The following is a 15,662-nucleotide window of genomic DNA, read 5'->3' as shown; positions in this document are numbered from 1 at the left end:
TATAGCCAGTAAGACAAAATTGTCTCTTCTACTTAGCATCCTTGAATTTATGTGGTAGGTAGATGTAGTTTTATGCTGTTTTGCATTGATTTACTGCCACTGCAGCGAAAGTCATATCAGTATCTAAACCACCCAGACCCAGGTCATAAGAAATAGTTCCAAGCTTTTCTTAGACCCACCACAGGTAAGACTGCTGATTAGAATAGGCAAAGCTCTTGTGACCTGAAAATCACGCCTCCTTAAAATGTCTTTGATTGGGGACCAAATATTAAGTTGCTCAAAATTATTTGTGAATTTTAAATAAAATCATAGTGCTGGGCTAGATTTTGTCCTTTAAGCATCAGTCTCTACGGAATCTTTATTAGTTTCTGCCACTTAAGTATTGGCCTTGGCTTAGTAGTGTAATGCCAGAAAGCTTGATCAATGCTCTGATTTATAAATCTGCCACCAAAATTAGATATTCCAAGGGCTAAAAATGCTACCTTCTCCTCCTCCATAGCAGCTGTAGCATCCCCCCAGTTCCAGAAGGAGAATAAGGAGAGAAGATATTAATTCTGCTTTCTTTATCAGGTTAAGTTTTGATGAAGGGAAATCTTGGAGCAAGTACAGTTTCACATCACTCCCACTGTTTGTAGATGGAATTCTAGGGGAACCTGGAGAGGAAACTCTCATCATGACGTAAGTGAGCATTCCATCATGCTAACATTAGCAGGAGAATCACTATAATAACCTTATGAGGATTGTTCACAACATAGTTTCTAGTTGGTGGCCAAACCAAGTGATAACTGAAGCCAGGACTATGCAGTCTTGTGTTGGTAAATCATCAATGTTTGTGATGTTATTGAAGGCATGACAATAAGTTTTCTTGCAAGCTGCAAACACATTATCATTTAGCTTACCAGCATGAAATGCAACTCCTCAAACTGAATGTGATTTAAAGAAGAGTTACTCTTGACAGATGAGTATTTAAAAGAAAAATGATGGAGTATTTTATAGCTGTGTTTTTGCTACTTCTTTATATTTTTTAACTGAGAAACAGAAAAATGAAGACATTCTTTGTAAGAGTGAATGACAAAATGTTGCCTGGAGGCTGACTCATGAAAAATTGTGATTAGTTTCAATGTGGTTTGCTGAGAACTGCATTGTGCATAAATCTAGATTCACTCTGCCAAAAATTGCAACGTTTTACTTGATACCAGGTCTGTAAAAGGAAGAGGAAAGTTATTCTTCTGTCTATAAAAAATGAACTGACCTCTAATAAACAGAATATCTGGCTTGAAAACTAACCTGAGCTAATAGAGATGTATGGAGAACAATACCTTCAGGTTCTGATTTTAATTCTTGTAGAAATGACTCCCATGGCTCATAATTAAAGATAACAAACTCTTGTAGGTATAACTGTCCCCATTCCCATGTCAAGTTTTCTCTGGTCAGTTTGCAGAGTGGCACTACTGGGAGGATTATTTATTTACAGAATAAAAGCCATGTGCACTGTAGAACATTTATAGGTATTTAGGAGTCTTAAGTCTCACTTCTACTGTGTCAGTGAAGTGAAAACTACAGGGCTGGGAATCCTGCAGCAATTAATCTCTGCCGGAAATTAATTCTGCTGTAACTACAGTACTCCACCTGGTGTTACCTTTTACTGTATGTACTTTCTGCTGTATTCTGTAGAGTGTTTGGACATTTCAGCCACCGCTCGGAGTGGCAGCTAGTGAAAATTGACTACAAGTCCATTTTTGATCGGAGATGTGCAGAAGAAGACTACTGGACTTGGCAGCTCCACAGCCAGGTGAGAAGCAAGGAGGCTGGGATCTGATCTTAGGCAGCTAATGAGCCTACAGTTAAAGATCAGCATAATCCACTGTGTTTTTGTGTTAGCCTTATGTATCCAGTTGTCCCTTACTGGTTGTTTTATTTTTCTCTTAATGTATGTGTTGGCCACAGATTGCACCCTGTGAGCCCTGAAGGATTAACAGCTGTCTTGGCTTGTTCTGTAATTAATAAGTAAGAATCTGTGTTATAAAAGGAGCAAAGGTTTGAGACTCTTTGCAGGCAAATAGCTAAGGCTCTTACCTTCCAGTAGGGGGATGCAGCTGCAGCAGAATTGCTGCTGCTGAAATAGGACTGAAATACTTCTCTTACAATTCCCATGCAGTTCTCTCATCCTTACCTCTTTTCTGTTCCTCTGTGTCCTCAGAACCAGAGATTTTAGACCCTTCTAGCTCTCTCACACTTATTTCCCCAAGTTCTGCCCTCTAACCCTCATGTCTTATTCATTTTCGTACTTGCTCTGTCTTGCTCAGCTGTGGAACACCTGTTTGGGAATCAGACAATTTATTCACTGCTCTCTTGGCCTCCCCGTGTCCTGTTCCTGGCACATGTGATGCAGGGCTGTATAATTCTTGGAATTATCACTCAGGTGTTCAGTGAGTCAATGTGATCATGTCTGTGGGCATGGGGGCATCTTACAAGTCCTGCCAAGTCTGGCGTGGCATCCTACGTTCTGTCAGGTTGGAACAAAATATATCCCAAATTCTGTGATTATATAAACACCACAGTCTTCACTGCAGTCTAAAGAGGTGCACCCATTTTTATCATCAAATGTTGTCTTGCTGGGCAATATCATGCTGGGCAAGAATTTAATAATGGATATGAAATGAAAGTAGCTTGACTCAGACTCGCTGCTCGCACAAGGCACAGTGCCACACTAAAAATACCAAGTATGACTTAAATGCTGATATTGAAAAATCCACAGCATTTTACACAAGGTGCCATTTGGGCCTTTCTCTTTTCATGGGCAAATCAAAGGTCTGAAAAGTTTATTTTTCCCACAGTGATTTAACATCACGAAAGGTAAAAAGTGAAACCCCACTTAGGTTTATTCTTTACTTTCTTGTGATTGTGTAAGCAAAAATGCCAAGAATTTTGCAGTATATCTTTGAAAATGTTGGCTTTGGAGCTTGCAGAACTATTTTTAGGAGGATGGCTGTGGACCTTTGCCTTTTAATTTGATTTTCTTTGAGTTTACAGGGCTTAGCCATATTCCCTAGGTATAAATGTGTAGCAGGGTGCTCAAGATAGTGAGAGGACAAGGAAGTGTTAACATCCAATATATTACAAATCAGACCCTGGACAAAATGAACTCAGAAACTGTGGAAAGTATTTAGGTATATACATATTACTTATTTCTACTGAATAAAATCATTGCCAAAGTGGACTAACAGAACAGACCTACTCTGTCTCAGAGTGGAGGGATCAGGCTCTGTTTTCAGTTGCTGTGAAACTTAATCTATAAACAAGAAACGAGTCTGACTCAAATGCTTACTGGGCATGGAACAAATTCAGAATTGAATCTGATTCATAGGTAGCCCTGGATCATTTCTTGGTGTGTATTGGAAATGCTGCTTTAGTTTCAATTAAAGCTTCAGTAACTTTAATTAGCTCCACGGTACTGACATGGAATTTGACTTTCCATCCTCTTCCCTTGAGTCATAGCCCTTAATATTGCACAGTCTTGAAAAAAAGGTGTTACAAACAGCCTAGTGGGTGTAAGAGAAATATATTTTTGGTTTTGTTTCCAGGGAGAAGCTTGCATCATGGGAGCAAAAAGGATCTACAGGAAGCGCAAGTCAGAGAAGAAATGCATGCAAGGAAAATATGCTGGGGCTATGACGTCAGAGCCATGTGTATGCACAGATGCTGACTTTGACTGGTGAGTAATGGACACATAAATAGTGTAAGATCTACCTACAATGATGTGCTTCCCACCTTTCCACAATACAGGGGTTGGCAGGGTCACCAACCACGTGCTCAGGTTCTAGAAGACTAAGGCATTGTTAGTCTGTTAGTGGTTAAGCCCCTTAAGGCGGCTTTACAGTTACAAAACACTTCTGATAAACCCCTGCTTTCATTGCAGAACTTCTCACTCTGAGAATGTATGTTTTTATTTCTTTGAATCTGATTGAGTGATTTGCTGCTATAAAGGCTTGTTGCTAGTAGTAGAACAGAAATACCACAGTGATACCTGCTGGGGGGAAACAGGCATTTATTTATTTTACATTCACCTAGAGGAAACCAGCAAAAGGTCTGTTGGGCAGTGAAAAAAAGTCTCAGAGAATACGTGGATGGCTGAGGATGTATGACGGACTGTTCATGTAGACTCGTGAGACCCTTTGGATCTGTTGGAAAGGGGAGAATTTTGGAAGTCCTCTTGTTAAAAGTAGTCTGGGAAAGATATCCTTAAAAGTACTGCAAATCTCTGCCCTGAGCAGACTGCTAAAAAGCCTTTCTGACCTAGGAGGGTATTCCTCCTCCTGGTGAAACCACTTCTGTTTTAGAGCAGGATATCATGATCCTTCCCAGTACTCTCTGAGCTCTTGTTATTCACATAGTCCTCAGATCTGGGTTTTGAATTTATCCATTTCAGCTTCTTCTCCATTGCCTCAGAGGTAAAAAAGAATAAAACATCCAGCTCAGAAATATTTACCACAAATAGTCATCACTTATTTATCTACCTAATACAGTCAGGAACATGGGCTTACATAGATTTTCCAGAGAATGTTGGAAAAGCCACAGGGAAAAGAAGACAGAGGAGGAGAGGCAAGAAAGAAGTTCTGTTGACTCGACTGTATTTCTCAGCCCAGATTCATTGTGTTAACAATGTCAAACCACTGCTTCTGTGCCATAGCATTCAGTGCATGCCTCGTTGAACTCTTCACTAGGCTTCAATGCTGTAGCATCCTGCATAAGCTGGGCCGAAGGGGAATTTGGAAGAAAAGCAGTCGATAAAGCCTTGCTGTGAAAGGATGTCCTCTGGAGGGGGTTTCCTGCAAGAGGAAGAAGCACCTTTTTCATCCTCATTTATGACAATTCCATGGTGCTTTTGAATGATCTTTCTTTTTAAGTCTGGTCAGAGCTCTGAATTGTAGTTGATTTAAGAGAACTCATATCCCTCAGGAAGGGAAAAGCTCCTGTGCTGGCTGCACTTGGGTTTACAATCTTAACATAATCTAGGCAGCTTTTTGCATTAACAGTAATGATTGCAGGATGCAGATTTGTATACAGAACAAAAGAAGACAACAATCCCTACCCCATTCAGTGTAGTTTGGACATTGAATTTGTAAGGAGCAAATTTTATTACGTAAGCTTGTCAGAGCTTGGAGTAAAATCAATCATATATATATGATAAAGTTACAACAAACAAACAAGAAATGTTATTGCTGTTAGACCCATGTGTTGTTTTATCAGCCCAGAGTGTAGAAAAAATGCCAGTCATAAAAGACTTAAAGATTGTCTGTTGTTTTGGTGTTTTTTTAAATCATTCTAGTAGTATCATGAGTTCAAGGTTCTTTTCAAATTTGTATTCGGTCCATTGTGATTCTTTCTTAGAGAAAAGGGCTCGTTTGTTTATTGCTTTACACAGCAACAAAACCGAGTGTTGTTAGAAATGATTGTAGGTTCTCCAGCCTCAGGAATCTGAACTCTTCTGACAGAAGATGTCTCTTCCTGTGGCCTCGATCCAAACCCGTACTGCTCCCTGCATGGGCTGCAGCTCACAGCCAGAGGGCAATGGTGCTTCAGGAATGGGTGTGCAGAAACCCTCAACTAATCTGTCCTAGCAACGGCCTGGAAACAAGATTGTCCTTCTTCATTTAATTGATTTGGGTAAATGGATGACACCCTTACTTGTGTGTTATTAAAGCATTAATTTAGCCGCTTTCCTTCCATTGTGTTCCTTCCTGCTGTTTGGACATTATTACGGCAATATCTCTCTGGTAGAAACACCTTCCAGACAAGGACAGAGATCTTCAGTGGTGCTCATTCTTCAGCTACCTGTCTCCCAAGTCCTTTAGAAACTCTGAGTGAAGTGTTGCTCTGCCAGTCCTCCCTCTGAACCCACTGCCGTTAATACTGAGCACTTCTCCTATGCGTGTTTTTATATTTCATGCCTTCACAGGGAGCAGGCGCCTGTTTATGCTGGTGCTAGTAACTTCAGATAGCTAAAAAGGTGCAAAGGAGCCTTAGTGCAATGCAGAGTTAGGCATATTTGTCTCACTGATGTTATCAGTGAGGATCCGTCTGGCTCTCTTTTTTTATTGAATAGCATTTAAATTACAGACCTGCCTGTTAATTCTTATGCTAAAACACTAGAGTCCTCTACCATGAGAAACTGTCTTGACAAAATGCATTGAGGCAGAAGGCAGGTGTTGAATGTGATCAGGCTGTGTTGGCTTCATGTGTTAGCACTCATTGGTTCATGTAGAGGTAGTCATGCAGGTGTCAGTTCTGAAATGAACATATATTTGCACCCTAAAGTTCATTAAATTTGTTTTATCATTCAAAACGGCATAATTAACTGACAAATAGTGATTTTGAATTCATTTTTAGTTCATTTTGAATGGTTGTGGAAAATACAGATTCAAGTCTGAGATGTATCTCTGCATCCTTAGCGGCCTAGATATCTACAAGGCACAGATTTAGCTGGAAGGACACTTGGGGGTTTTATATTCCCTGTTAAGATAAACTGGAGTGACCTGTACTTCTGATGCATTTATAATCATATGCCTTCCTAGATCTGTCATTCAAAGTGCTGCTGAATCCATCCTTCTCTGAGACAAATCCCAGCTCAAGTCCTTGGAATACTTTGAAGCAAGTGGAACTCCCTTAAACAGAAATCTGTACTTACACCATAGTTTAGTATTCGAAAATACTAAGTTAATAAGGTGGCAGTAAGACATTACTACATCTGTGGCCACAGTTAATCATTTCTACAGGACCTTTTGGAAACTACAGATCAAAGGTGACTTTAATACCTTGATTCCACCCATTCTAGGGTCTGAAAAGTTTGCAGAGCAGAGAGTGTGAAACTATGGGTAATATTTTCTGTTTCTGGCTGACCTTAATGCGAAGTGGTTAAAATTAAGCCAATCCTGTGCTCATGTTAAGTCATCTCTGCAGTCTTAGAAAGTATCAACACGTCAACAACTTTTCTGGCTTACCTGATAATTTCTGTATCTTAAAGCAGTGGGATTTCAATAATATCATGTAGATTTACAGTTTTTCCATTGCAGTATGCTTGTTGCATCTGTTTTCAATCAAAAGACTTGCAAAAGGGATTTCTTTTCTTTGATTGTTACTTGTGCACAAATTCAAAGTTAGGGAATTTACCACAAGCTTGGAGCAGGTTTATAGAACTTCTGGATTCAGTCTCTCTTTAATTGCAGAGGAGGACCTGTGAATAGAAGAAATAATTGAATACACAAGTAGAATTCCTGTTTAAATCAGTAAAAGCGGTCCATATGAAACCACTGTCAGTGGGAGTCAGATAGTGGTCTGCTTCATGCTGATAAAACACGCCCTGCTGTTAAATGTTCTGCTCTTATTTTGATAAGTACATTATCTATTTCACCTGAATTCTTTTCAGGCAGGCAGAAAATACCATCAATATATGCAAATTCCATTTCCCAGGTACCTGGCAGTAACTTGGCTAGCTGATTGCAGGCTGGAGCTGATGCCTTTCCTGTTTCCAGATTTTGCTATACTTGCTCTTGCTATGGCAATCCAATTGATGCTAATGCTCGTTGATTGCTGCAAAGCCTGTTGTGCCAAATTGTAGGCAGCAATTTGTTGTCAGCATCAGTGTTCTGCGTGCACCAGCCTGTAGCCAAGGAATTCATTAGATTCCAAGACTGCGGAGGTGAACAGGGGGCTGGTGCATCTGTAGAGAGATACGGAACAGCAATTCATGTCATTTTCTGGGATTATATTTCTGTAGGGCCTTAATGAGCCAGACGATTTGCAAGCCTGAAAATGACACTGTGAAACTTCTGTGCTTAAAACTATTTCTGCTGTGGAAAATCCTATCATTTCATTCCCTTGAGTGTGAGAAACCCGTGTGTAGTCAAACCTAGTAAAGTCAAGGTTCTGTTGCCCAGATTTGTGAGTACTATCAGGAAGCAAAATTACAGCACAGGCATAGATGTGTATAGTAAGAAATCAGAGACGGGTACTGCAGTATTAATTTGGACTGCAGATACTGATCCCCCTCTGCAGCACATCTCACTGCTTTGTTTTGTTTTCACCCAGTTACATAATGTTGTGTGAGAAGATCGTTACAGCCTTTTAATTAGAGTGACACAAGATAACTTAGGAATACAATGCTGCAAAGTGTTGACAAATGGATTACAAAAATACAGGAGTCCCACTTGTGTGTAAATATTTGTTTTCTCTAAGCAAATCAGAGTGATGTTATTCTTCATTATAAAGTGTTTCTATAGCCATAGTGTTTTTAATCCAACAAGGATGATTAGAGGAGCACATGGCAATGGGAGAATAGGCTGGCTAATGCTTCCAAAGCAATTAAGCAACATTCAATCACTAGCATCTGAGTAAATAGATTCATGAAAATTCAATCACAAAAACTGGGGAAAAGACCCATTTAGGTCATCTAGTTCACTGCTGTTTCCTAGAGCATGTTCTCAATTACTTGGTGTAGCTATCCCAAGCAGCACAGCTGCCAAAATGTTATTTTGGAGCAGTTGTGCAGTCTGTTGTGTTTAGTTTTCCACATGATGTGCAGCATCAGTTTGTTGTTGTGGTGGTTTTTTTGTTTTTTTTTTTTTTTTTGTCATTAATGTAATCTTTTACATTACATTTAGATTACATCAAAACATTGAGGAGGCTGAGGGGAGGCCTCCTATAAGCCCACAGCTCCTCTCAGTGAGTGGAGAGGCTGCACTGAGCTCTGCTTGATCCAGTTACAGGGATAGTTGTCCCAGGGAATGGCATGGAGCTGTGTCAGGGAAGGGTAAGGAGGGTGTTAGGGAAAGGTTCTGCACCAGAGTGTGGTGGGCATGGCCCCAAGCTGCTGGAGTTCAAGGATTGTTTTATCCATGGTCTCAGTAATACTGTGGTCCTATGTGGAGCCAGGAGTTGGACTTGATCTTTGTGAGTCCCTTCCAACTCAGGATATTATATAGATTCAGTTCCCTGTGAGCTCTGATGTAACTCTAGCGGCTAACACTTCCATCTCCACACATATGGAAAAACAGAAGTGGAGAAGAAAGGCCGTACTGCAATGAAAGAGTATGGCCAAAAAACCCCATTCTGCTTACACACAGCCTGTTTTTTCTTCTCCTTATTTTCTACAATTTTTTCCTTCTCAAATGACCCTTATCCTTCCATTTCTCTGCCTTTGGTTCTTCCCCATTACATCCCCTAATAACTTTTGTACAATCCACAAATGGTATTCTTTGGCATGGCATAATGAATCCCATACCTTTGTGTGCAATAACCCTGCTCAGTCTGCAAAGCAATCTTAGAGCCTCTCCCCTTGTCTGTCTGGTGAGTCTCCATCCTACCGTGGGCTGATGGTTATCCTTTAATCAGTTCTTAAAGGAGCCAGGACAAGGATTCCACTGGTTGCATCAAAATTATTGAGGGTTTTTGTCTCCTGTTTTAATTTGTGCTTCTTTATGTATACAGATGTGAGCCTTTAATCACATAATCTAACAATATTCTAATCCTCTTTGTTTCAATGTTGGGCTACTTGATACATAGTTACTGAAGATAAGAAGTACCATTCTAAGATTAAAGGTCAGTTGGTAACTGGAATTTTGGAATGGTGTCTGTGGTCTCTGGATGGCAATTCTTCAAAATGGTGACCCATTAGCTTCTCAGTTATATTGTATGGAGAAAGCTCAGTAAAAGGAGGAAGAATGATTTTGTGTCCAAACAGTCCTCATTACTCAATGATTAAAAAGTCAAACCAAGCAAACAGAATACTGGTTAAAGAGGTTTTATAATTATTTATTTATTCCACAATAAGGAACTAAAAATGAAATGTTAAATGATGTTATTTATCGTGTGTTTGTCTGAAAGCAAAAAATAGTTGGAAATGTTTATTTTTTGTGGAACTGAAGCAAAACTAGTCACAGCTAAACCCAAATTGAAGCAAAAGATTGAATTTTCATTCATTGTTTTTAAAATGTTTTTTTCCCCCAACATTTCCTCTTCCTAACAAAAATAGAAATGAAAATTACAGCCTTTACCAAATACCTTCTGTTAATACCTTCACTCAGCTCCCTCAGAGCTGTAAGAATTCCTCTACAGCTCACGTGACATGGTTTTCAAATACAACAAACTGTTTAGCACTTCAGTTTTCTAAGAGATAACTGTGACAGTGGTTGAAATAGGTGAAGATCTCTGGCCTTTATCATATTTTGGTTTAGAGATGAACTAGAGAAACACTGTTGAGCTGTCTAGGGAGAACAGATAAAATAGTAACTCCTGAACTGCCTGGAAGAATCTTGATGATCTAGCCCTACTCATTTGCGCAGGGATGTATGCGAGGTAACTTTATGCAAAACAAAAGCTAAAGCAAGATGAAGAATCTGTTAATCCATCAGTAAAAAACAACATAGGCACTCTAGTAAACAAACTGAGGAAAATCACAATTTGAGTCAGTAGCAGCCAGTGTGAGTTAATATCTGCACTTATTCTTTTTATTTTTTATGTGGTGTGTAACTCTCTTCTAATGTTCAAACAGTGACTATGGATATGAACGTCACAGCAATGGGCAGTGTTTACCAGCATTTTGGTATAATCCATCTTCCTTGTCAAAAGACTGCAGCCTTGGACAGAGTTATCTCAACAGCACAGGGTAAGTGGTGCACTAAGCAGTATTTTAGCTAAAGCAGCCACATGAACTTAACCCAATGATGATAGCATTGGTGACTCAAAGCTGGGTGAAGTCCTTGGAATTCTTCGTTATTGAATTTGCAGGGGTGCACAATAATGCCCTCCAGATCACCATCATATGTGGTCCAGACTTTTCTGTGAAAAATGATGCCTTTAAGAAACTTGAGTGGAAAATGTAAGGCAAAGGCCAGACCACTCGATCTCTGAAAGCAATCCTGTTAAAATCATGTGGGATCACATGAGCCAGAAGAGTAATAAATGAATTAGAGGAAAGAGATGAAACTGATATATATGTACAAAGATGTGATAGATGGGCGGTTAGTCCACATGCTGATTGTTCTTCAGCTCTCTTGGACATAAGGAAAAGATGCATTCTGTATTAAAAGACTGACCTCAAACTGCATTTCTCATGCAAGTGATTAAAACAAAGGAATCTAAGATGGTTTGGAATTCTGTCCATTCAAAGATAGGCATAATTTGATTTCTAGAGACTTACATCTTTAGAGCTATCTCACTGCTGATAACAAAGGAAAGGTTTTGAGCCATGAGAAAATCTGTTTAATTGCTTAAAAGTGTAATAATACAATACAACTCTCTACATATATTACTTATAGCTTTATAATTAAGTTATAACCCACATTGTCATAGAATTCTATGTTTTATGCAGTGTGTGTAGTATGTGGTATACAGCTGTGCTAAATATTACACGTCACAACACTGTTAAATACTTATATGTTAGATATGTAAGGAATGCTTTGCTGAGGAAAATCATAGAGCATATTTGAGAATCTGCTTTCTTCCAATCTCCTTAGTGTAAAGAAACTTCAGAAATGTAACTCCGTTCCCAGTTAACCCTGTTGTGCTCCCTGTCAGCATCTGGTACAATTTCTCTCTTTACTTCTGCAGGTACCGAAAAGTCGTTTCTAATAACTGCACGGATGGTGTGAGGGAGCAGTACACAGCAAAACCACAGCAGTGTCCTGGCAAAGCTCCCCAGGGACTTCGGATAATAACCTCTGATGGCAAACTTACGGCTGAACAAGGACACAATGTCACTTTTCTGGTACAACTGGAAGAGGTAGGCTCTATGAGTGTATTTCAGTCTGAGTAATGCCAAACAAAGTTTTAAAGTGGTGGAAAGGTGAACAGAGTGTAGGATAAAATCAGCTCCATTATGTATCTGAGGAAGATATTAGATATAAGGAAAAAGTTTTTTACAATAAGAGTGGTGAGGCACTGGAGCAGGTTGGCCAAAGAGTTGGTACCTGCATCCTTGGAGACATTCACAAGGTCAGACTGGACTAGGCTCTGAGAACACCTAGCTGTAGGTGTTCCTGTTCATTGCAGAGAAGTTGAACTAGATGACTTTTAAGGATCCCTTCCATCTCAAAGGATTTTATGATTCTCTGCATACATACTCTTTGGGTGCTTGGGGGTAAAATCTCAAGATGTCGTCAGCACGGAGTCTGAAATTGATTGCAGATGTGAAGCTGACTCAGTCTCTGACTGGAATCTGTGTTGCCACTATATGTTTAACATAATTTTTTATGCCATTATACTCCTCTCTCTATTTATGGGTCTTCAGAAAAAACAGTTTAATTTTTTCCCACCTGTTTTCTCTGCTTACCACTTCCTGATTAACTGTAGGCTCCCAAATGATGACAAAGTAACTATTATCTCTTTTCCCCTAATATTTTCCCAGCAAAAAAGTGTCCTGATCTGCAAAGACAATAACACAATGAATCGTATCTAACCTTAAGCAGTTCTACAACTGGAATGTTCATTTTCTCCAAAATGTGGTCTCTATTTTAGTAGTTTTAGATAAGTCACACAACCTATCTACTGTAGATGCCATCATAGCAGTTTGAACATGCATTTGGCCAGGATACATTATTGATTTCTATGTTTAAAGATGAAGAAAAGACATACAAAATAAGATTCAGAGCTTTCAGACCTTATTTCAAAAAGTATATAAGCAACCAAGAAAGATGTCCTTATATTCTCCCCCCAAAAGTGTTTATTGCTGCCTTTCTATTCTCAGAAAATCTTACAAAAGATTGAGAGAAAGAGATGGGTAACCTAAGACATCAATCAGAAATCTGTCAAGGAATTACACCAACAGGGGGAGATGCAGTAACTCACATGGTGGGAAACTCAGAACAAATTTCCTGCTTTGAGTGTTTGAACTCGCATATCTTGTATGAGTGTCCTTGACACTCTGTTATACACAAGTCTGTTGTGAACTGTACTGTGTTTTCATTTGGTCACGATCATTTCTGATAACACTGTTTCAGTTTTCATCAGAGTTTGGATGCATGCTGTGCATCACGAAGTATGTAAAGCATATTTTGATAAGCGAGTCAGCTGCAGTGGAAATCTAAAGGGGACCTGTTTTGGGCGGTATTTCATAAGGAAGAGTTTAGCAGTTGCTCTGAGCACTGAAACAGTATTGATCAACCTGCAGCCTTGGTGTTTACTTCCCTGCTAGATGAATCCTGACCTTCTGCTCCTAGATTTATCAGAGTAAAGAATTTGCAGAATTTTGGAGATGAATTTGACCTAATCTGACAATGATATTTGGGCTGATCTTACAGCAAAAGAAATATTCAACAAAGATGAAAGTTTGCCCAGTTATGTGCTATATGGTGTGAGAGAATAAACTGTAGTCATTGGAACATATTTTTATGTACACTAAATTATTTCTCAAATAAACTATTTCAGTAAAAAAAACCACACCGCTCACCAGGAAAGTTAAACAACTCAGTGAAAGAACAACCATCCTGTCATAGAGCAGGTATCAAATGCACATAGTTGCAGAACTGCTGAAGCTGGAAGGGATCGCTGGAGTTTGTTTAGCTTGATTAGTGTGGAGCTTGTTTAGCCCAACCCCTATATAAGCTTTCTACTTTTACAAACAAGGCACAACTTGCTGTTTTCTGTTGAGCTGTGCCTTGTACCAGTGTAATGCACAGTATAATCTAGGATGCTTACCATCCAGCCAATCTGTGTCGCCCATTGTTGCTGAAGAGAAGGCATCTGGTGTTGTAGGAATTCTTTACTATGAGACTGGTGAGGCCCTGGCATAGAGAAGCTGTGGGTGCCCCATACCTGGAAGTGTTCCAGGCCAGGCTGGATGGGACTTTAACCAACCCAGTCTAGTGGGAAGTTTCCCTGCTCATTGAAGGGTGTTGGAGCTGGATGGAGTTTAAGGTCCCTTCCACCCCAAAGCATTCTGTGATTCTGTGATAAGCAAGTGAAAGATAAGTTGGTGAATCAGAGCTTGAGATATGTAGTATTATTTTCTTTCTAGATCCCACCTGGGTCTGAAAAAAGCTCACTCAGACTTTAGATGCAGGCTCACTGAAGGCCTTGAAAAATCACCATGAGCAGAAGGGGGTACCTGAGAGAGGAGGAAAACTGTGGCAGCAAAAACTGATGTTTTCATTAAGCTGTGGGAGTGAGGCAGGATTCACATCACAGGGGTTTCTTGTAGAGGACCCTTATGTCTGCAGTGATGCTCAAGGCTGGGATTGCAGACTGTCATTCTGATCATGACAGCGTGTCAGATTGGGAAGGTTAGTTCACATATTAGGCTGAATATAATTATTATGAAAATCGTACTGTATGGCAGCAGTCAGAAAGCATCGGTGCTTCCTTTTATAATTAGCCTGTATCTCATTGTACAAAGCGTTGTGGATGTATTTAATAAGCAGAGCACCATAGTTAAGCTGGTAATTTTGTTCTTAAATTTCCATTGAGCAAAGCAGAATTGTGACTGTCACTAAATGGCAGAATGGGAAAATGCAGCTGTGCTTTAAGGACATTTTCTCATTGCCTCAAAATACTGTCACTTTAAAGGTTAATCCTTTGTCCTGCTCTGGCCTCTGTGTGCAGATCAAGGGCTGGTACCTCTCACCCACAGCACTCATTTAGAGTTGCTTCTCATCCAACATAACCTGAATCCTTGCTTTATTTTTCCACAGAAAAAGATCAAATAATTAATTAATAAAATAAAATAAAGTAAAAAATCCACTCAAAAAACTCCAAAGACATTTTTCCAGTCAGATTCTTAAACCCAACATCCCTGACATATTTTCCTGCTCTGCTGTAGAAAATAGAGGAATTTTGTTAAGCAAGTGTTATTTCTGCATGTCTTCCCCATCACATGGTCATGAAGATCTCTTTCCTGTCACAAACCCAGCTGTTATTTCTATATTTCACTTATTGGTATGAACATCAGACATTCGTGGTTCTTGCTGCACTGTTTCAGCAGAGAGAGTAAAAGCAGCAGCCTCCAGAACAACTCTGTTCAGCACAATGGCTTTCAGACTTGTTTTATCTGATTGCTCATATGTCTTTGCTGAAGAAAAGGATGGTAAAGACATTCAGGGCAGAATGGTTCAGGGCTTTGGCTGTTTCATTACAGATAATTCACGGAGAATGCCTACTCTAATTTATTTTTTATCTTGATAAATTGACAGCCGAAAGTCTTTGACATTCCAGATCTGTTTCAGTTCTCACTTGCCAAAGCCACTCCACTGGGAGTGGATTTTGGCTTGTTTTTGACTACTTTTCTTCTGCTATATGAAGATTTGATTAGGTTAATACACAGGGAAAACTTTTTTGTTCTTACAGTTTTAGCCATGGACTCGTTCCTGAAGTGATTTCTGTGTAAACTTGAGTAAGAAACTTAACCTTTTTGCTTGTTCCTTCATATGAAGATAGAATGTCGCTTACTCCCTCATGTCTCCCATGCCATTCCTTCTGGTGGATGTTTATAAGTCCAAAGAAATCTCCTGTGCTAGGTGAATACAAAAACAAAGCCCCAGATTTCATGTAGAGCACTGTGGCTTTCTGTAATGACTTTTAATAAGTGGTTGCCCAAGGTACATTGTGTCTGGGTGCATTTAATGAGCTTAGGGGACCCTGCTGACAAAGAGACAGTGCTATGAACATTTCCC

The 15,662-nt window shown here is 39.6% G+C and overlaps 1 protein-coding gene across 3 annotated transcripts in view; it reads left to right on the top strand.

The window, feature by feature from the left end:
- The window catches only part of SORCS1 (sortilin related VPS10 domain containing receptor 1), a 258,259-nt gene that overhangs the window by 208,548 nt on the left and 34,049 nt on the right, over positions 1–15,662 (top strand). For all 3 annotated transcript variants that reach the window (XM_032445519.1, XM_015867126.2, XM_015867125.2), the window contains exons 14-18: positions 571–678; positions 1,675–1,792; positions 3,585–3,715; positions 10,550–10,663; positions 11,608–11,779. In XM_032445519.1, the coding sequence (XP_032301410.1) occupies positions 571–678; positions 1,675–1,792; positions 3,585–3,715; positions 10,550–10,663; positions 11,608–11,779 (643 nt within the window). The remainder of the gene's footprint in view (positions 1–570; positions 679–1,674; positions 1,793–3,584; positions 3,716–10,549; positions 10,664–11,607; positions 11,780–15,662) is intronic.

This window comes from Coturnix japonica, chromosome 6, assembly GCF_001577835.2.
Source record: "Coturnix japonica isolate 7356 chromosome 6, Coturnix japonica 2.1, whole genome shotgun sequence".
Classification (NCBI taxonomy): domain Eukaryota; kingdom Metazoa; phylum Chordata; class Aves; order Galliformes; family Phasianidae; genus Coturnix; species Coturnix japonica.
Note: the sequence above shows the minus strand (reverse complement) of the source record. Positions and strands in the feature narration are given on the sequence as shown.